We start from the raw sequence: 21963 nt of genomic DNA, 5'->3' as shown, positions 1-21963 counted from the left end.
AGAAGGGTATTTAAAGATAAAATAATTCTAGGCAATACTTGTAATGGCAATTTTGTACCTAAATTGGATTCTGAATGTGCATATTCTTCTTGTCCACATTTTAGTTGCTCAGCATCTATAGAGACTTTATCACTAGGTGAAATGTCTTCGTTATTCCCACTGAGACTGGGCAATTTCTCTTTGGAATTAGAGAATGGGAATAAATCCTTTGAATTACAAGCTTTGCCAGAAACCACAGATACATTTGACTGAGAAGAAAATAAATTCAGAGAGAATTCTGATTCTTGGCTTTGGCAGACATCCTCTTTTTTGTGTTTGAAACAACTTCTGCTATTGCTCTCTGATGCTAGCATCTCTACTGGTATCTTCTTCTCTTTTACTGGATGTGACTGTGTGCTTTGCATATTTATTCGTTCCTGAGAACAAGGAAGCTTTTCATCTTCACTGGAATCATCTTCTGAGAATGGCAGCTTCTGTAGCAATTTCTGGTAAGTCAAAACAAAGTCCTGACTCTTCAACGTGGGACTGCATTTGTTTTTACTATCCAGATCTGTTCCTTTAGTAATTTGCTTGTCTGTTTTAGCAGACATGGCCAAGATGTCATTTGTTTCCCAAAGGTTTGGTGAACCCTTTTTACTTCTGGTAGCTGGGTCCAAAACGTTGTCTGGTGTCTCTGACAGCAGTTCAAAATGTTGATGCTCTTTCGCAGAACATTCTAAATTCAGTTGGGGAATCGCACTCTTAATCCCACCGGTGCTAGAAACAGCAACAGCTTTTTCTGTGTGACTGTTTAGTTGCTTTTCTTTCATGGGGTTCTTTTTTCCAGCATTGATGAATTCAAGTAACAATGGCACAGAATTTAAATAATGTTGCTGCATTAATTCTATCTGAGAATTCAGTTCCATTTTTTTGTTTTCAATATCTTGGGATTTTGCTTCTTGGAAGTGGACTGAACCAGAACTACTATTAATTTGGCTGAAACTTGTGTCGTGCAAATTGCTATTTTTCCAGACATTCAAACTTCTAATGCAATCATCTGGACTTTCAGTAATTTTCTCTAACCCTGGAGATTGTCTCTGTTCATCCACTGTCTTTTTACTTTCTGGTTGACATCCATCTTCTTCATTTCTGGTAACTGATTGTAGAGATATTGATGGACAATCAGGAAATGGAACTTTCAAGGCAAACTGAGGGTATTCATTTTTATGTTCAGAAAAACTGGATATAGAAAATGTTGGTGTTTGGATAGAGGTACTTTTATTCATGTGACAAGAAACATCACATTTCTCTTCATGTGTTCCATCTTTATCCCTTTTGTCAGGGCTTAGCCCTTGCAAATATTTATTACTCACAGCCAATTCCTTTACTTGACTTGGACATAACAAGAATGACAGGCGTTTGCAGCAGCTAAATATATTCTGCATGAAGCCTGGATCTAGTTCACTCTCTTCAGTTTCCAGATTCAATTCACAATTCCCTTTAGCTTTATTGTTGATTTCAGGAGACTTGCAATTATCTGTGCAAATTTTATCACACTGTATTATTTCAGAACAAATTGCATATTTTTCAAGTTGATTCATCATGACCTGTTTATTCTTAGAAACTGCTTGTTCTACCTTTCCAAGATGAAACTGCAAGTGTGAGTTCCTGTCTTGGGAATCTGCATTGTGGCTCTCTGCAGTTCCTTTAGTATTCAGAATGTCTTTTAAAGTCCCAATCACATGAGGAAACTTTTCATGGTTAGCATACGCCATGTCTAGATTACATAGGTTCAGCTTATCAATCATGCTGATATCTGAATAAAACTTTACTTTCTTTGGATTTTCCTGCAGGATACAGAAGTCATCTTCTGTTACAGAGGAAGATGGCATTGTTTCTGAAAGAGAAATAGATTGTTTTAGTTCTCTCTCATTCACATTTATTTTTCTCTTAGTTGGTACACTTTGTCTCCTGGCTTCTTTTGTGAATAATTGAATCTCCTTGTTCCATTTGACTCGCTTCTGGTTTTGACTCATTTTTCTCAGCTCCTTAATATCCAGCTCTTCCTTGGTCTCCTCAGATAGCATAGGGCTTTTATTCAACACCTGCAGTTTACCAAGTGGTTTGATTAATTCTTTACTTCTCTTGTTCAAATAACTTTTGTTTTTCATTTTTGTTAGGTTCAATTCTGGTAACACGTGGCATTCATTCTGAGGTTGTTTATCTCCATCTCCTTTCAAGATGGACACTGCTTCCTCAACACAGGCTACTTTTAAAAAAGCAGCTTCTGATGGTTCTGCTGGGGATTTTTTAACACCACCAAAGGTTTGATCACTATTTTCCACAACAGGGTCTTCTCTCTTTCTAACTAATTCCTTGTCACTTGCTTTTCCATCCTGTCTTTTAACGAAATCATTCAGATCGAATATTCTCTTTTGAGTGGCTACCTTTCTCAGTGGTTGAGAGATCTGAGAATCCGAGGAATCTGAATCCTGAAGACGCTCTTCACTGCAACCATTCACCAGTGAATTAGAAGAAAGGATCTCCTTGCTTTTAGAAACCCACTCATTGACTTCATTAATCTCCTGTATCATTTCCTCCCCAGAACTTTTACTCAGACAGACACCAGGCATAGTCTGGGACTGTAATTGGCATTCCTTATTTCCGCATACAACTGATAAATTTCCAGCAGATTGGTCAATGAGAGTTTTTTCGCCATTATCTATCTGTTCATTTGTATTCATATGCATGGCTTCACCAACCAATTGTACTTGTGTCGTCCTGCAGAAAGAAGAAGATCTATCATCCTGTAGGTAACTAAAACCAGGTTGTTCCATGCAGGAATCTAGAAAAGATACATCTTGTTGCTGTTTGACAGTCACATTTTCCTCAAAAATTTCTAAGTTTTCATTGACAGTTTGGGTATCATCTTGGCTTCCTAGTTTTCTCCCTTCTAAGGCTCCACATATATCTAAAAAATAATAATAATAAAATGTCAACAAATTAGAGGCAGCTTGTGCAATCAATTTATCACTCACGCTCATCTCATCCTTTTCTGCTTTTTGATTCATTATTATGTGTGACACAAAAAATACTTGGTCTCTCTCATTCCAAAAACACCATTCATACCAATAGAAGATACCTGTAGCTCAAGATTGATCTATAGGGCCTTTGATGCTCTTTGAACCTGATTGTTTTCTTGCAGATGTTTTATTACCAAAGTAGATAACATCATCAAGTGCTAAGCAGTCGGTGTAATACTAATCTTTGCTCACGTGGCTATTGCTTGCTTGCTGGTGAGAAACTGTTTTGGTCTTTTTGTTTCCTTTTTGTTTCCTTTTTGGCTTTTGATTCTCTTTTGAATGGAAAGTAGAAATTGTTTATCACTATGTGCCTATTAATGGCCAATTTATCTAAATGCCAACTTCTAGGAATTCTCTAGCAGTTTTGGCCTTGACTCGATGTAGGATTCAGTTTCATATGGTTAAATCTGTGTACTACAATGATGCCATGAGTCATCTACAACAGCAGCCTCCAACCTTTCTGGCTTTGCGGACCGGGAGGGAAGAGGGGATGGTTCCGCATGAGCAGCAAGTGAGCAACTCCATTAGTGCAAGCAGTGGGCACACACGCACCCACCATTTGCACCAATGCAGTTTCTGCAGCCTGGTTCTGAGGCCACAGGGATGGGGACCCCTAATATACAACATACAGTGTAAAAAGTAGCTATTCTGGCAGTTAGAAAATATATGACACCAACTAGCATTTAATTTCACAACACAAGGACAGACTTAACCATAATTTCAATTGAGAAACTGAGCATCCTATAGCAGTGATGACTAACCTTTTTTCCTTGGGTGCCGAAAGCATGCACTCATGTGCCCACACCCATAATGCAATGGCCCTCCCATGTGCCCCATCCCCTGCACATCCATGTGTGATACCCCCCGCACTCCACAATTCATGCGCATGCACGTGTGACCCTGTTCCTACCATGCGGAAGCGTGCGCCACATCCCTTCCCTTCTGGCCTCACATCCCAAAACAGAGTTGGGGGGGAGGGAAAGCCTCCCATCCCGAAACAACACTGGGGAAGGGGAAAAAACCTCCCATCCCAAAACAGCGCTGAAAGGGAGGGAAAGCCTCCCTTTCCCCACTCTCAGCACTGTTTTGCAAAGGGGGGATTTCCCCCTTATAAGGGCTGTTTTGAGAAGGAAGGCTTCTCAAAACAGCGCTGAGGGGAAAAAAGCCTCACAAATTAAAACAGTGCTGGGGGGGGGGGGAATCTCTGGAGATTTGGAAGGCACGGGCTGCAGAAAGTGAGGAGAAAGGTATGTGTATGCGTCTCCCGCCTGCAGGGTAAACCCCAAAATCAGCTGGCAGTCGGGAGGCACACATGCTGGGGAATGGCTCGCATGCCCGCAGACAGGGCTCCACCTGCCACCTGTGGCACGCATGCCATAGGTTCCCCATCATGGTCCTATAGCAAGCCAACTCCAAATCTGCTAGGGAATTCCTGGAAGCCTAAAATAAACAAATTGGCCATCTGTCTAAAAGCCCAAAAGGAAAAAAAATAGAAACATCTCACCATGATGAGCAGGAATTAACAGTGGACAAACAATTAAGAAGCAAGCAATGGGTGCAAGGATTAAGAATGACAAATTATTGTGACTAAAAGAGTGATTCTAATTTAAAGGCAGATTTGTGATCATTAAATCCAATGTTACCAAGTTTCCCAAAAAATATGACATGTCCTGAAAATAAGGCCATGCCAGATTTTTGGGTGGGCAAAATGCCCTCTCCCGAAAATAATCCCTAGTGAAGGGGTGGGTGCAGCCAGAACAGGAGATAGTCCTTTCCTTCCCTGGTCACTTCAGGGCTTCTTCTCGGCCCCTTAATCGGATCAGCTGAGCCACTCCATCAGCTGAGCCACTCCATTCACAAAACAGCTGATTCATGGGTGCCGCTCAGGCCTCTGCCTCCAGCAAGTTCAGTCACTTTTGCAGCCAATTGTGGCTGCAAAAGAAGCCGGAAGCCAAGCAACACAACCCACCTGCCTCACCCCTCCTTACCTAACAAGTTACAGCAGGCAATTCCGTCCACGGAACAGGAAAGGAAGGCATGGAAATCCATACACCTGAGATATTGGAGGAGACGCTGCTGCCAATGTGCAGGAAATCTTCCCCCCACCTGCAGATTGTCCTTTCAAAGAGGAGTTTCACCAGGATGAAGGCGGCACAAACGTCGCCTTCAGCCATTTCCTCGTCCTGGTGAAACTCATCTTTGAAAGGATGATCTGCAGGTGAGGGGGGGGGGAATTTCCTGCACTTCAGCAGCGGCGTCTCCTCCCAGGGCTTCTTCCAATGTCCCAGGTGTATAGATTTCCATGCCTACAGGAGGTCGCTTCTCACCTGCATATTCACATTGAAGGCTCGAAATGGGGCATTTTTGCAAATGGCTTGAAAATGTGGAGGGGATATTCCTGCCTCTCACCCTGTTTTGAAGGTCAGTACAGAATGAGAACATGATAAGAGACAAAATCCCCACTCTCCATTTTCAAGCCGTTTGCAAAAACGCCCCTTTCTGAGCCTTCAATGCTGCAATCCTGGAATATGCTGAAGGCTTGAAATGGGGCGTTTTTGCAAATGGCTTGAAAATGAAGAGGGGGGATTTTCCTTCCTCTCACCCTGTTCTGAAGCTCAGCAACAGGATAAGAGGAAAAAATCCCCCCCCCCCTTTCCTGGTCACTGTTCTTTTCTTGGGATCTCAGCACACACGCACATCCCCAAAATACGCTAAGTGAAGCCTTCAGCTTTGCAATCCTCGCATCTGTGCAGAGCTCCCAAGGAAAGGACAATGTGTGGGGGGGGAGGGAGGGAGGGAGGGAGAGAGAGAGAGAGAGAGATCTAACTCCCCATCCCACTCAAGGCAGCCACATCCCTCCACTAACTTGCTTTCCTGCTCCTTTCTCCACTGCCATGTGCAGGGCAAGAAAAGTAGTTTGTGGGACTACTTCCAACTTTGCAAGATTTTTTTTTTTTTTTGCGAGAAGTTTGAAGGTATTTTCTGGTATTTTTTTTTCTTACCATAGTCACACAGACTATTTTCTTGTCCTGCATGTAGAGCAGGACAAGACCAGGGTTGGTGGCAGTGTGCTCTCTCTGTCTCACACACAGAGGTTTGATATTTCACTCTCTATCTCTTCCTTCCGTCCTTCCACTATGAGATTTTGCATGAAGGAGCAGATCGCATCCTACAGGGTTGGCCTCGGTATCCGCTTCGGATGGCGAATAGAAGAGCTTTGCTCTTTTTCTATAGGGCTTTTGAAATCCCCCTCTCCTCTCTTTTCTGTCATAAAATTCTGGGCTCTGGCAGATTTCCCTGCACAGTTCCCAGGGAGGGAAAAGAAGCGAGACAAGAATGGGGAACAAATGGAAAAGATGCCTGGACTCATGACGCTTTATTTTGTTTGCACACTGTATCTCCTGAGAGGCCTCATAGAGAAGCAATTCTGCTAGGAAGGTAAAGAGCTCCTGCGAGGCCAGAGCAACACAGTCAGCTGTTCGGCGGCCAGCCAGCAGCAAGGCCAGCAAGCAGGGCAGGTGAAGGCCAGGTAACAAAGAGAATTTGGATTATTGTGGCCGCAGGCAAGCAGGTGATGGGACGGAGAGGGTGAGGCTAGTGGGCTTGCTGCCTCTTGCACCTGAAAAATAATAAGAACCCCCCCCCAAAAAAAATAAGGCCAAGCCCTTATTTCGGGGGTCAAAAGAAAATAAGACCCTGTCTTATTTCCAGGGAAACACGGTATTATTCTCTGTCATGGTCAGTGGTGAGATTCAGCCGGTTCAGATGAAACAGTAGTAAAAATTCTGGGTAGCCCCGCCCATCCTACCCAACCACTACTTGTAGAATCTAGCCACATTTCTGCATACTTCTGCTATCTGCTGCTCGCATAGCTAAGGCCGAGGGGCACAGGCCGGCAAGTGAGAATGAGCTGGCAGAGGGTGATACTGACGGCGCAGAGACCAATACACGCAGGGAGAGAGGGGAGTGCGCGGAAGATCGCAGCACCAGAGCCCCTTCTGTGTTTCCCCAAACTGACGTGGCCTGCGAGGGGAGCATGTAGGAGATTATGGCACTGGAGCCCTTCCTGTGTGTTTCCCTAAGCCGGCCTAGACTGCAAGGGGAGCACGTGGGAGATCACAGCACCGGAGCCTTTTCTGTGTGTTTTTCCAAGCTGGCCGGGCCTGCAAGGAAAACATGTGGGAGATCGCGGCACCAGAGCTGGACTGGTGTCTGAGAGGAGCATGTGGGAGATCATCAGCCGGACTAGCAAGGTGGAGAAGGGGTGGGTGGGCAGCCCTCGGAAGAGTACTGCGTTGGGGTGCTGTGTGTGCTCTTGGGCCTCCCACCCATATCTGCTTCTGCCAGGCAGAAAGAAAGCCATAAAAATCTTTGCCCATGTCCCCCTGAGGCCCTGGTCTTGGCGCCAATTTGAGTGCATCCTCTGTGAACTGCTAAGAGCCCAAAGCCGGTGGTGCCAAGGCAGCCCACACCTCCTGCTGCTTTGAGCTCAGAGCTGTAAGCCGCATCCAGGAAGCATTCCGGAAGAGAGAAGCTGCTGAAGTCAACCCTAGCTAGGAGTCTCAAATATGGGTGAGAATGAACATTGTTGTAGCCAGCAGTAGATCAGCTCCCTTCAAACTCTGTCTCTCAAGGAGCCAATTGCCGAGTTGCCTGGACTCCCAGTGACGGGATGGGGTTCTTCAGGCACCTAGTCTGGCCACCTGGCTAGTAGCTCCAGCCAGCGGCTACCACACAAATGTTCATTCCCAGTCGTATTTGAGTTTCCTAGCTGCAGTTTACTCATGACACCATTGGCAGGAGGCAGAGAGAAAGGCCAGTGGTGCTCACGAGTAAACTGCAGATTAGAGGCAGCCGGCAGGTCGCTGGCTTATTCACTTGGCTACTTGTCATCTGTAGCTCGCAGGCAGCAGCGAAACTGCCACCTCCTGTCTCTGTGCATCGAGGAGGCCAAGCAGCAGCAGGAAGAGCACAGACCCCTGGAACCACAGGAAGCGGCTGCCAGTTATGCCCTCAGGAGAAGATGTTGTGAGCAGGGAGGATCAACACCCCTTTAGGAGCCGCGAAGCACTCACCACCCCTCTGACACCCACCAAACCTCTTCCCACTGTGCTTTTCTTCCTCACCAGAAGTGCTCGTAAGCAACAACAGTTGTGTTATTTTTGGGGAGACTGCAGGATTGCCCCCATCTGGTTTTGTAGATGGCTAGTTGGCCTCTGGATATCAGATTCCCACCACCTAGCATCAGTTCAGAGGTCCTCCCTCCCTCCCTGGACAGACAGAGAGAATGAGAGAGGGAGGAAAAGAGAGAAATGGAGAGAAGTAAGACAAGAGACACAGAGTGGGAGGGAGGAAAAGAAAGAGAGAGACAAGAGACACAGAGAAGGGGAGAGGGAGAGAGAGGAGGGAAAGAGAGAGACAAGAGACACAGATGGACACACACACATTCACAGAGAGAGAGAGGAGATGAGAAAGAGAGTGGGGGAGGTGGGGAGAAAAGAGAGAGACAGAGAGATATCTGTTTAAAAGAAAATAGAAAAATGGCTCTTTGAGTGTTCAAACTTGCTGACCCTGAGTTAGGCAATCACTGTGATCGTTCAGTGAACCTTGTGGTCATTAAGCGAACACTGTGGTTGTTAAAATTGTTGGAACTGGCAAAAAACATAGAAAACCTCAGTCACCTGATTGTGTGGCATGTTGTAACTGGTCGTGTGTGTCTGTATGTATGTGCATGGCTGTCAAAACTCCAAAACGCTGGGGATGTCAGTCGTAAATTAGACCACTTGCTACGCAACCGGCCATTAAACGAGAACCACTTGTATTTGGTTTGCTTTAAGGGTTGAGAGCTGTATGGAATCTGGTTTCCTTTGACCCTTTAGGGGATTGCAAAAGGTCCAGATGGGGGAATCCTCGTAGGGGGAACTAGGATTGTAACCACCTAGCCACACCCACCCAGTCACATGACCACCTAGTCACATGGCCGTCTAGTCACACCATTAGTCACATGGCCATCTAGCCACGCCTACAGAACCTGTAGTAAAAAATTTGAATCAGGAATAAACTGATTTGCATACCCAAGGTCAACCCCCCCACATACTGCTTTTGCATACCATAAAAAATGCCCCCCCCCCTATAAAAATGCAACTTAGCTAACTATTGTGTATTACTTTGACTCCTATAGTATCCCACCCATAAACCAATACCATATATGGGGAAACACTCTCACCTATATTTAAGGATGGTTCATGTGTGGCAACTGTTTCAGGATGCTCTATGTGGCAAGAGTTTTGGCTTCGATTCATAGTACAGTCATTGCCAACTTGAGATGAGGAAGGACTTTCAAAATCCATGCTGTAGAAAAGAATGAACAAAAATTCTAGAAATTAAAGGTCTGACAAGTTCATAAAGTTATACTTAACCATGAATCCTATATTTTAAAAAAAACCTAAATACCAGGTAAGATATTGATGGCACTTCCATATTTTGTGACTAGGAAAAGAGGACCTCCCACCAGCCCTTATTGGGTTAGAAGTTCTATCAGCCTGCCTCTCTTCTCCTTCAGAAAAATGAATAAACACTTTGTATGTTTCTACTGTATACTATTTAATCATATTCTAATTCTTTCATGTTGTTTCAGAAAGATCACAAGTGAAAAAGTAAAAAGCAAATGACATCTCCTAAATAACTGGACTTTGCCAATAATATCCAAATTCCTTTGGCACGTTTAGAAAATGTAGATAAATGTCGAACTAGTAAATTGTGTCCAGATTTAGTAAAGCTTAGCATTAATCCAATATTACCCAGTGGGATCAACAGTCAATGTCCTTTATGTTCAAGCAAACCTCCTAAGCAATATAATCATATTGTTATGTCCTTTCCCATGTGTTTATAAAATTCCTAGAAAGGCTAAGTGAAAAAAAATACATGTTCTCAGAAGTTTTTGTCACAGAAAAAGCCACTGCCTCTTGTTCAGAAATTGTCTTTTCATGATATAAAGAATATGATATGTCCTTAATAGGCATTCTATCGAGTATTTAATAGCATTTCTATGCAATTAATATGCAAACTCCAGTGAACATTAACTTACCAGCTGACTATGTTCTCTTCTTTAAAAATATCTTCAGATGAAACTGATCCTTAGATGAGCAAAGTTTACAATTAACACATTTCGCAGAAAGGATTCAAATAACAATGTTTTCAAGCAAGCAGAATCACAGCCACTTTTTTCAGAGGCTAATGGGTTTTTTTGTTAAACATTCCTTTTCAGAGGAAAGAAATTTCAGTAGGATATGGACTATACCAACCATCCTCAACTTGTTCGTCAACTGATTTGGGACCATATCACCTCTAACCCCAATGACCATAGGAGTTGAAATCCCAACATATGAGTGGAACAATTGGTGGTAATGCTGGAGTAGGGAAATCAGGCAACTTCACAGAGTAAATTAAGGGATAGGTAAATAGAAGAGGTAACGGACCCTTATAATAGAGTAAGAGACAGATCAAGATAACTGGCAGCTGTAATGGCTCTCATACTGGACTTCAATATAACAAAGACTTATAAATCCCAGTTCAGTTATGTTACAGGTTGTTTATTGGAGATTATCAATCATCCCCATTGTAGCTGTTCCAAAGGTACTTTTCCAAAAGAAAACTGGACTTTGTTTTTCCCTCCTTGAAAACGTTTCTCTTCTCATCCAAGAAATTTCTTCAGTTCTGAGTGAGTAGTGAAAAATGGAACGATTTATGTTCTTTGCACTCAGATCCTTCCATAAATTCTTCCATTCTCCATCATTCAATCAAGAAGCTTCTTGGATGAGAAGCTGGATGACCGATGATCTCTGGAGAGCCAGGGATGGAGGCCACGCCTCCATCCTGGTACTCCTTGACCTCTCGGCAGCTTTCGATACCATCGACCATGGTATCCTTCTGCGACGACTGCGGGAGGTGGGGGTGGGAGGCACTGTTCTACGGTGGTTCTCCTCTTACCTCTCGGACAGGTCGCAGTCGGTGTTAGTCGGAGGGCAGAGATCGACCCCTAGGCCCCTAACGTATGGGGTGCCGCAGGGTTCGGTCCTGTCCCCCCTTCTTTTTAATATCTACATGAAACCGCTGGGCAAGATCATTCGACGGCACGGGATAAAATACCATCAATATGCGGATGATACACAGCTGTATCTGTCCGCCCCGTGCCAACTCAATGAAGCGATGGACGTGATGTGCCAGGGTCTTGAGGCCATTAGAGACTGGATGGGGGTTAACAAGCTTGTACTCAATCCAGATAAGACCGAGTGGCTGTTGTGCTTCCCTCCCACTAATTGGACCAGTGCTCCATCTCTCAGGCTGGGGGGTCAAATTATACGCCCCTCAGATAGGGTCCGCAACTTGGGAGTCCTCCTGGATCCACAGCTGACTTTCGAGCATCACTTGTCAGCTGTGACCAGGGGGGCATTTGCCCAGATTCGTCTGGTGCGCCAGTTGCGCCCCTACCTGAACCGGGAGGCCCTCACAACAGTCACTCGTGCCCTTGTGACCTCTAGGCTGGAGTACTGCAATGTGCTCTACATGGGGCTGCCCTTGAAGAGTATCCGGCGACTTCAGTTGGCTCAGAATGCGGCCGCGCGAGTGATTGTGGGTGCACCTCGTTTCACCCACGTAACATCTATCCTCCGCGAGCTGCACTGGCTTCCTGTTGCTCTCCGGGTGCGCTTCAAGGTGCTACTTATCACCTACAAAGCCCTTCATGGTATTGGGTCTGGGTACTTGAGAGACCGCCTACTGCCAATTACCTCCACCAGACCGATCAGATCGCATAGATTAGGCCTCCTCCGAATTCCATCAACGAGCCAATGTCATCTGGCAACTACCCGGAGGAGGGCCTTCTCGGTGGCTGCTCCGACCCTCTGGAACGAACTCCCCGTGGAGATTCGTACCCTCACCACCCTCCAGACCTTCCGCACTGCCCTTAAAATCTGGCTATCCCAGCAGGCCTGGGGCTAAGGACCTAACCCCCACCCGAATGGTATGACTGTTGTGTTATCTTTTAACAATGTATTGTATTTTGTTCATGACTTGTTTGTCCTTCCCTCCCCTGACTTGTGAGCCGCCCTGAGTCCCCTCAGGGAAAAGGGCGACATACAAATAAAGGAACTGAACTGAACTGAACTGAAAACATTTCCAAGGGGGAAAAAACTCAGGAAATCCATTTGCCTTTCGGAAAAACCTCTCTGGGATGTTTGTCATTGATTTTTTTAAACCATTCTCAATATAATGGGATCCAAACTCAATAGTCAACAACCACATAGCTCCCTAGACACCTCACACAAACAAGCATTCATTGCTATTACTCCCTACTCATCCCTACGCCATTCTCCCCCACTACTACTCACTCCTCCTCTTCCAACTACTACTACTTATGAGTCCTACTCTTTGTAACTATTTGTACCTGCTTTGCATGAACTTCTTTTCCTCAGAGGCACTATCACCACAGGCAACTGTTTCTTATCAAAGCCAATGATGCTATGCTGGCTGGGAAAAAACTTAAAAGAGACAGGACAGAAAGCAGCACAGGTGCTAGCCATTATTCTGAGAGAGCAGCCCACTCCCTCACAAACTTTATCTTGCCAGTAGCTTTGGCGAGGTGGAACACTAATAATGTTCTTATTAGCATTATCAATTGCATCATAATATTATTAGAAAAATACTAGAAAAAAGAAGGAAATAAAACAGGAAGATTTAAGAAAATCAAAGGTCATGGTGCCTTAAAATTAACCTACACAGAATAAAAGCATTTTTACAAGCAGTCCTCAACTTATGATCACAACTGAGCACAAAATTTATGTTGCTGTTAGAAATCTGTTACTTCAGTTTTGCCACAATTTATGACTTTTCTTGACAGATGTTAGGTGAACCACTGCAGTTGTTCAATTAATAATGCAGTTGTTAAGTGAATCTGATCTCCCCATTGACTGCTTGTCAGAAGATTGGGAAAGATCATATATGCCTGTTGTTAAGTATCTGCATGTAAATCACATTACCATAGGGATGTGCAATGGTCACAAGTCACTTTTTTCAGTGCCATTATAACTTTGAATGGTCACTAAGCGAACTAGTGAGGACTACCTGTATTACCAGTACTTACTGTGCTCCTCATTGATTTCCAAAACCACAGTTTTACTAGAGTTTTTTTTCTTTCTGAGAGAATATCTTGTTTCATTTCCATTGCACTGTGGCAAGATGCAGTTGTCACCCTGCCAAGAAAACAAAACATTATTAAAGAATATTATTAAAATATTGTTCTTTTAAGACCCTGCACTGCCCAATTGCACTATAGAAGTTTTTAAAATATGTATCTTTGGTATTTGCAGAACTTCTCAATTTATCTGTAGCAAAATGAAGGGAGGGAGGGGGGAGGTAGAGAGGGGGGGTCCAGGAGGAGGAGGGAATCCAGTCTCCCCCATTGTGAAGCACGCTTTTGCTGTGCAAAGCGCTGCAAGAACAGCGGGCAGGCCATGGAGGGGGTATTGGATCTTCCCCATGCCCCAACCAAAGGAAAGCCAGCCAGGTTTCTCCTTCCCTCCTTCCCTCCCTCTTCCCCCCCACTCAATCCTACTTTGGGACAGAGAAGCACACACTGGAAACATGTGTTGGGGCAATGTTGGAGTGCGTCTTCTGACCCTCCAGCACTCACCTGCAACTCTCCATGCTCAAGGCCAGCTTGCTGAGGGGGGAGAGTGGCCCTGTTGCCTCTGCCCTCCCCCCACACCAGTCCCAGCCATTGCTGCCCAGGGAAGGCACAGGAAACAAAAGTGAGCAGAAACATAGCTCTTACTGTGGCAAAAACACTGAAATTGGGGAAGGCACAGGCAACAAAAAGTGGTGCATTTCAAAGGCGGTGAACAGCGTCCCACTGTGAGAGCCAGGCCATACTTCTCTGCTGCCCAATTCAACAATAGTGGCACTTCTGCTGGGACATTTCCCCCCCCCCCTCAGGCTATTATGCTCGGCAGGAGAGGAGAGCGCTTCCCTACATCACCCTTCTTTTTCTTGGTCCCACCGACAAGGGAGAAAAAAGGCCAGGCTTGAGGGATGGCCTCCACCCCACGACCCACCTCCGCAGTTCTCCCCCAGCCCCCTTTGCTGCCAGCAAAAGCAAAAGTGTACTGCGACAAAAGCAGAATGTTGTTGCTGCGTAAAGGCAAGTGCAGGGGCGTTTCGCTCCCACACTAAGGTTCCGACCATGCCACTGCCTCAACTGGACGATGGCTTTTTCATTCCTCTGCCACGACAGGGTGGCAGGAAGCCGCAGCAGAGGGCCCAAAGAGCCACATGTAGCTCTGGAGCTGCAGGTTGCTGACTCCCCCCCCCCCTCCAAGGGAAAAACTGTATGACTTAAAAGTCAGGTCGATACAGGTCAGAAGATGGGAGAACAAGAATCAGGGAAACACATTGATTCTTTATGGCCAAAACTATATGTCAGATATTTATTCTACAGTCTCTCTTATTGTAATTCTTTATTGCAGCTTTCCTGATTTAGAGTCCTTACAGCAGTAATTGCAAACACAATAAAATATGTTTCAATGCAAGAAGGGCAGCTTTTCTTTCAGAAACTTCTGAAATGAATATATTGCAAAAAGAGGTATTTTTGCACTTTCCCAGCCTGTTCAATTTAAGCAATAACTTCTCAAATGAAAATAAAAGTGAACCAGTAAGTTAACAATTGAGAGGGCAATGTCACATATCAACATGTAGGGGGAAAAAAGGAAAAATGTTATTACCAATTCAGTATTTCTCTCTTCTTCTTTCTTCATAGATTTCAATCTATTTCTATATCCCTTACTGTTAATAATCAATTGTTCTTTAGATGTGGATGAAGCAGAAACAGTTTCTATCACTTTCTTGGGGTAACACAAATCATCTGAAACTGAGAAAATAGAGTTTCACCCTGAAACATAATAGTTGTTGTAGGTAAAGGTTTTACAGATTATGGGTTGATTTTTAAAGGACTTTGATTTATGCAATCTATTAAATACAATTTTATAGAAACAAAGAGTTCTCATGATTTAAAATTCACAACTGAGAAACTGGGTTGCCTGAAACCCTCGCCTATTTCCTGTGAATCAAGAAAGAATATTATTCTTCCACTGCTATTAACAAAATCTAGTCAGTGATCTTGATTATAGGAATAAAAATAAAGTGGCTTTGATCTCAACTTCTAGGAACCCTCGTAATCAGATATATACATGTGTGTGTATCTATATCTATACGCACACACATACATACCCCTACATACAAAGACACACACACACACATGGAAACACCACATGTGCATATCATGTGAGAGTATTTGGCTTAAAATTCTGAAGCATTATATTTCTCCTGTAAGTCATGTCAAAATGCTTATTTTACCATTTTTGAACATTAATTTCCTAAACACGAACAATCTGCAACAGTATAAATTAATTCAGAAAAGTCACTTAAACTACTGGGCTGCTTACAAATGAGTCAGATTATCATATTTTAGAAGAATTGAATATTAAATTTTGTACGTTCTATTAAAAAGCACAAGGAATAAAGCCTCATGGTACTTATGCAAAGTGGTAACTTTCCCAGTACCACCTTCTGTAATCAGAATTCAAAGGAACAGCAGACCCACTATGATGTTGGTTCTGCAATTTTTAACTGAGGGGCTATTATAATTAACAGCTACCAAGACATCCCAAATAACTAAGGGGCGGCTCTTCTCATCAATTTATTAAAAAAACTAAGCCTGAAACGAGATATAAATAGCCATGGAAAAAGTTTTATATCAGAATCTCTATGTCTCATGGAATTATTAACAATGCCCAGCATGGAAATATAAATAGTCAGTATATAAATGTTTATATTGTGCAGATACAGGCTAGGTTTCTTAAGAGTTGACGGATAATAGCTACTTTTAATGAGTCTGGAACCTTCTGGACTGAGCTAGATTATCTTTTACACATTAAATGGAATAAAGATAGAAAAGCAAGTCATCTATAGAGATTCTCAGTCATCCAGATCATGGTTGTCCCAAAGATGGGACAACTACTTTCAAAAGAAGAAACAAGAAAGTCCAGTTGCCTCTTGGAAAAAGCATCTTTGGAACAACCATGCCCTGATGACTGAGAAACTCTACCGATTTTTAGTTATACAATTTGGGATGAATACCCTTTGAATGGTGTGGAAGTAGGAATGGATTTCCAGATAGAAAATTGCCGACTACAGGAACCAGGTGATCCTGAGGACATACATAAATCTCCAAGTGCTTCTATAAAGATGCAAATTATGAGCTGTTTGCAAGGCATATAGATCCTTCCATTCTCCACTATACTGTCAGACAGGGGTGAGTTTCAAAAATTGTTCGAACCTACTCTGTGGGCGTGGCCTCCTTTGTGGGAGTGGCTTGCCACCAATGTGACCGGATGGGAGTGGCTTCCCGCCCATGTGACCGGATGGGAGTGGCCTGCCACCCATGTGACCTGGTGGGAATGACCAAGACGATGTTATTACTACATATTACTAATTACTAGATATTATTAATATTACTAGATCATTATTAATGCGTAGATAACTGCGGGACATTACACACTCACCCACACACACACACAAACTATGACAGTGCCAGGAAAACACCAAAAAATAAGAATCCCCCCCCGCCAAATGCCAATGAAACCAGTTTTTTTTCCCTAAGCCTAAGGACAGGAAAGACAAAGTCACTGGAATAAAATCCATCAAGGCAATGTGGAAAATTATAAAGGACAGGCGCCACCTCAGAATTACCTAACCAAGGAGGGTGAAACACACTAAATCTGGCAAAGCTGCCTTGCAACAAACCTGGCCTGCCCATAGAAAAGCAGCCACTTTGAGACTGGTCTGAAGACTTAAAAGCAACATATTGCATCACAACATTTGCAAAAAGGAATAACATTTCTTGCAATAAACATTCTATAAACAATAAATAAATAAAAATTCCCTAAAAATAATTAAAAACCACCACGTTCAGAGAAGACCAAAGGACCTCACAGTCCTCTCCCTCCTTATATTTTTCTTTTTTGTCCTAACTTTCTCCTCCTTCCCCCCCAATCCCACTTCCTTTTAGCACTGATGATGTTACCTAGTTTGGTAATGAAATGTCTGTAAGAAAACTACCAAGCTCAGAAAGCAGCAAGGATCCCACTATCCCCCACCTCCTCTTTCTCCCTCTCTTTCTCCTTTTTGTCCTTTCTCTTTCTTCCCCCACAACCCCACTCCCTTCTAGCACTGAAGTTACCAAACTAGGAGTGCTGGAGAGGAACTCTCACAGGGCGAAGAGCTTCCCGCTACAGGTACAATCTATCTGCAGCCATAAATGACTGCAAGCAGCAGCTTCAGGCACCTGCTCGCAGCTGACAGTTGTGTTTGGGAGCGGAGGTGGCGGCAGCGGAAGCGGGCACAGCACGGGATGTCCCAGAGCCCAGGCACTTTTGGAACCTTCGCAGGGCCAGGAATGATTGGAAAACAAGCCCACCGCCGCTTCCGAGTGCCACATCTTTGCTCCACAAGCGGCAGACACGCCTGTTGCGAGGCCGTCCCATGCTCCAGCCTGGCCAGGGAAGACAGCAGCCCTTTATTCCCGCCAAGCCTCCACACAACGTGCCACCGGTCATGCCAGGGCAAACTTCCGCCCACCCACCATCCCGCCCACTGAGTGGTGGCTGGGTGGGCACCGGGTGAGCCCCGCTGCCCCAGCCATGTGGTGCCCACTGCCCACCTTGAAGGCAACATCGTGGAACTCACCACTGCTGCTGAGTGAGGACTGGCTGGGCAGCGCCCCCCGTTAACCACCCTGTCCTGGGCCATGCCTGTGCCCCTACCCGGCCCGCCTGCTGAGTAGAAGGAGGCGGCGGGGATGCGTTGTTGGGCAGCCAGCAGGGTGGAAGTGGGTGCAGCGCTGCCGCACTTGCCCTTGGGGCTTTTCTTATGGACATATTGGCTGGTGCTGCTTCAGAACACCCCAGGCGCTGGCTCCTCTGAGCGCAGCCCATTCTCCCTCCCAAGAAGACCGTTTTCTTTTTAAAAACGCCTCTGCAGACGATCTTGAAAACCTGCGAGGTTGCTTTGGGAGGGGGAAGACAGGCAGCATTCCCCCCACCCCATCCCTGGTTGCCTGAAGCCTTGGAGCCTGCAGCAACTTGCACAGTAAAGGTAATTAAGAACTTCTCTCACTTGTGAGATTTTCTTTATTGTGCAAAGGTTTGCTTTAAGGCTGCAGGCTCCGAGGCTCCGAGATCACCCGGAGAGGCATTTTTTAAAAAGAAAATCCTGAAAAGCCACAAGATCTGGAGAGACGAGCAGCTGGTGTTTCTTTTTTTGGGGGGGGATCCCCGGAACCAGGAGCGCAACCCGCACGACTTGTTCAAAGAACAAAAGAAAGGGACAGGAGAGGAGTTCGGCTATTTGAAAAGCCCCACTTGGAACTCCTCTCCTGTTCCTTCTTTTGCTGTCTGTACATGCAGTGCGGGTTGCGCTCCCTTTTCTTTCATAGCCAGCTCGCTTCCAATTGGGGGAGGGGGGGAAGAAATCGATTTTTTCCTTCCCTCTCCATGGATCTCCACCCCAATTGGAAATGAGCTGGCTATGAAATACAAGCGAGCACAACCCGCATGGCTTGTTCAAACACCAAAAGAAGGGGCAGGAGAGGAGTTTGGCTGTTTGAAAAGCCCTGCTTGGAACTCCTCTCCTGTTCCTTCTTTTGCTGTTTCTATATGCCGAGCGGGTCGTGCTGCCTTGTCGGTAAGGGTGCTTTGCAGTGACAGGGGCCAGGAGCGGTACCAGCGTTTCCGGAAGTTAATTACTTCCGGGTTCACCGACCATCCGGTCCGCACGAACAGGGGCGATCCGGGAGGAACCCACCCCTGCTGTCAGAGCTGAAGAAGCTTCTTGGATGAGAAGGAGGAGCCATGTAGCAATGTTACAACGTGCAGTCTCGACACTCTGAGACCACCGTTGACACTTTTGCCGTTGGAGGGTCTATTGAGACCTAAACCGTCCCGTAGAGATGGTAATCAGGAAGGCAAAGCCTTGCTAGTCTCAGAGATATTGCAAAATCCCTGTTAGACCCAAGGGAAGTGCTTCAAGCCCGCGGTGAACAGTCAGGATGCTCCAGAAGGAAGGAAGTGAAAAGAGAAAGTGAGTCCATCTGGTGAGGTATTTTTTCTATTTTGCTAAAGACTGCCCAAAGAAATGTTTCTTTAAAGCCAAATTGATTCTTAAACAAAAGAACTGAGCTGCGAAAATAATCCTAATGGGATTGCTGTGGAAAGTTTTTTTCCCCTTTGTCATTGTAACTATTTTTTGTGGATTGAAATGTTAGTCATGTTCTCCATTTCTCCTCTTAAAGTGAACGGATTGATTTTTTTTCTTCTGCTTCTTGTTGCTATATTTTTTGACTTCTAGATTAAAACCTTTCTTTTTATTTTAACAGTTCTTCCTACTACTTGTTATTAAATCACACTAAAAGCAATCTAAAGAACTTTGTTTCCTACAGAAGATGAAAATTAACTGCCAGTAGGAGGTTTTTTTGTTGAAACAACGTATCTCTTTCCTTATTTGATTTCACTAACTTTGCAGCTGAAGGGTTTGCAACTTTACAGAAACACCAAGGGCACCAACTGTTTTCACAGGTGCCTCTAAGAACTATTTTGGCAGAGAAAGAAAGAAAGAAAGAAAGAAAGAAAGAAAGAAAGAAAGAAAGAAAGAAAGAAAGAAAGAAAGAAAGAAAGAAAGGGGGAGGGAGGAGGGGAACAGAAGCCTTCCTCTTTGAAGAGCATAAAAGAACTTGTGTTTAAGTCAACTTAAATAAAATAAAAGCTAAGAGAGGCCTGGAAGACTAGACTGGTAGTCATTATTGAGTTTTTTTCTTTTTCTTTCTCTCTTCTGTTTTGGAAACATGGGTCAATACTTAGATGAGGAAACCTTAAAATTCCAAAATATCTTGGCTGGAATTCAAAATCTATTGGAAGGATATGGGAGAATTGAGAAGAAGCTGGAAAGACTAGTCTTCCTCACAGCAAAAGATGATGGGGTTGGAGCCCCCCAAATTAAAGGGGAGAATGAAGATATAGAAGATAAAGATAAGAAAATAGATAAATTTAATAATGGAGCAAATGTGGGTGAAAATGGAAAGGGAATGTGGAAAAGGGAATTCGATGAATTGGAGCTTTACCCCAGATTCCAGGACACAGAAGAGAAAAAAAATATTAAAATACTAAATATTAAAAAAAAATACATAAGAAGAGAACTTTTTTCAGAAGCAAGATTGACAACTAAAGACAAGTTAACTTTAGTAGCAACTGGTGGGTAAGGAGATTATCTAAGAGACCCTTCAAGCAACAAAGTGCGGAGAGAAGCCTATAAAAACCTTATAAAGGGGACAAAAAGAAGACTGACTCCACAATTGGCAAGAGAGATAAGACTGTTTTGTTACTGGAAAGATACAGGTTGACAATGAAAGTTGGTAATAAAAATTTAGTTTTTTTATTATTGGTGATTAATAAGTAGGAACTTCTAGATTGTTTTAGATTGTTATTAAATGTTTACTCGCTAACAATTAATTAACCATAAATAATAATAATAATGAAATGATAATGGATACAGTGTAATGATATATACATGTATTGACAATTTAGTAAAAGAAATAATATAAATATATAAATTGTAAATTGTGTTTTGAAAAAAGACCTATAAATTTTATTAACAAATTTTCATTTAGATCTTGTTATAAAAGTGTAAGGTTGTTTTTTTGGGAGGTGGGGGCCCTGATGAGAGGAGATGGGGCATGAATAGTAAATGATTTTTAGCCAATTATAATAACAACAAGGAAATGTTAATGGTCATTGTTTAACAATATATACATTCTCTGGTATTGGCTAAAGTAACTTAGATATAAATGTTAGTCAGTGAGTTGGGAAAAAAGGGGGGAGAGGCTTAAAAATGTTATCTATTGACTTTTACTTAAAAGATGCTATAAAGGTGTAATGTTATTGGAGGATTTTTTGAAATAGCTAATGAATGCCATCATGTGGTTTTGTCTTTAAGTACGAATCATTTGAGGTAAAAGCATGTTCAAATAATTGTAGTCAAATGAGAACTGTGGTACACTGATAGTAAGATATACAAAGATGTTTTACTTAAAGTGTATACTCTAATATGAACTGTAAGTAATGACTGTGGAAGAAATGCACGAAAGTTATCTGTAACTAATCGACACGCTTTCTACAAGATGTAATGAAGGATGATTCTTTTTTTGTGTTTTTGTTTAATTAAAATAAAATAAAAATTTTCAAAAAAAAAGAAGCTTCTTGGATGAGTAATGAAAAGTCTTCAAAACACACACACACACACACAAAAAACAAAGACCAGTTGCCTCCTGAAAAAAGCACCTTTGGGACAAGTCTTCATTAGCTTCCCTTCCAATGAGTAAGCTCATATGTCTGGTCTCATTTGGTATGAATATTCCTCTATCTACAGTCTAGTTTCATCTCACTTGCTTCTTAGGCCACAGCTCTGAACCATAGAAGTTTGTTAAAGACGGAGAGAACAGGTAGGTTGACCAAGGCATTCACAGGTATTCCTGCCATACCAACTGGAAAGTTCTCTAGTGTTGGAATTCATTCCGGGTGTTTGTGTGCAGGGCAGTTTCTGCTGTCTGAAACACACAAACACAGGGATGCAAAAACATCGCACCAGAAGCATCTTTCCGGCCTAACGGTCAGGACGCACTATGCAGCCTCATGTAACAACAACTATGTGAGCCAGTTACTCCCACACCTGCCCTTTCTCCCCCCTATGCTGTGCTGTAACTTTCTATTCCCCCTTTCCCCCTCCCAATGCTATGCAG

General features: G+C 43.6%; 1 protein-coding gene across 1 annotated transcript in view; it reads right to left on the bottom strand.

Annotated features, from left to right (window-relative positions):
* Positions 1-21963, bottom strand: part of BRCA1 (BRCA1 DNA repair associated) — a 94945-nt gene that overhangs the window by 33413 nt on the left and 39569 nt on the right. Inside the window, exons 6-10 of the mRNA XM_032237898.1 lie at positions 14840-14985; positions 13204-13312; positions 10150-10198; positions 9289-9413; positions 59-2950 (exon numbers count right to left, since the gene is read on the bottom strand). Of these exons, the coding sequence (XP_032093789.1) occupies positions 59-2950; positions 9289-9413; positions 10150-10198; positions 13204-13312; positions 14840-14985 (3321 nt within the window). The remainder of the gene's footprint in view (positions 1-58; positions 2951-9288; positions 9414-10149; positions 10199-13203; positions 13313-14839; positions 14986-21963) is intronic.

The sequence above is a fragment of the Thamnophis elegans genome, chromosome Z (assembly GCF_009769535.1).
Source record: "Thamnophis elegans isolate rThaEle1 chromosome Z, rThaEle1.pri, whole genome shotgun sequence".
Lineage (NCBI taxonomy): Eukaryota > Metazoa > Chordata > Lepidosauria > Squamata > Colubridae > Thamnophis > Thamnophis elegans.
Note: the sequence above shows the minus strand (reverse complement) of the source record. Positions and strands in the feature narration are given on the sequence as shown.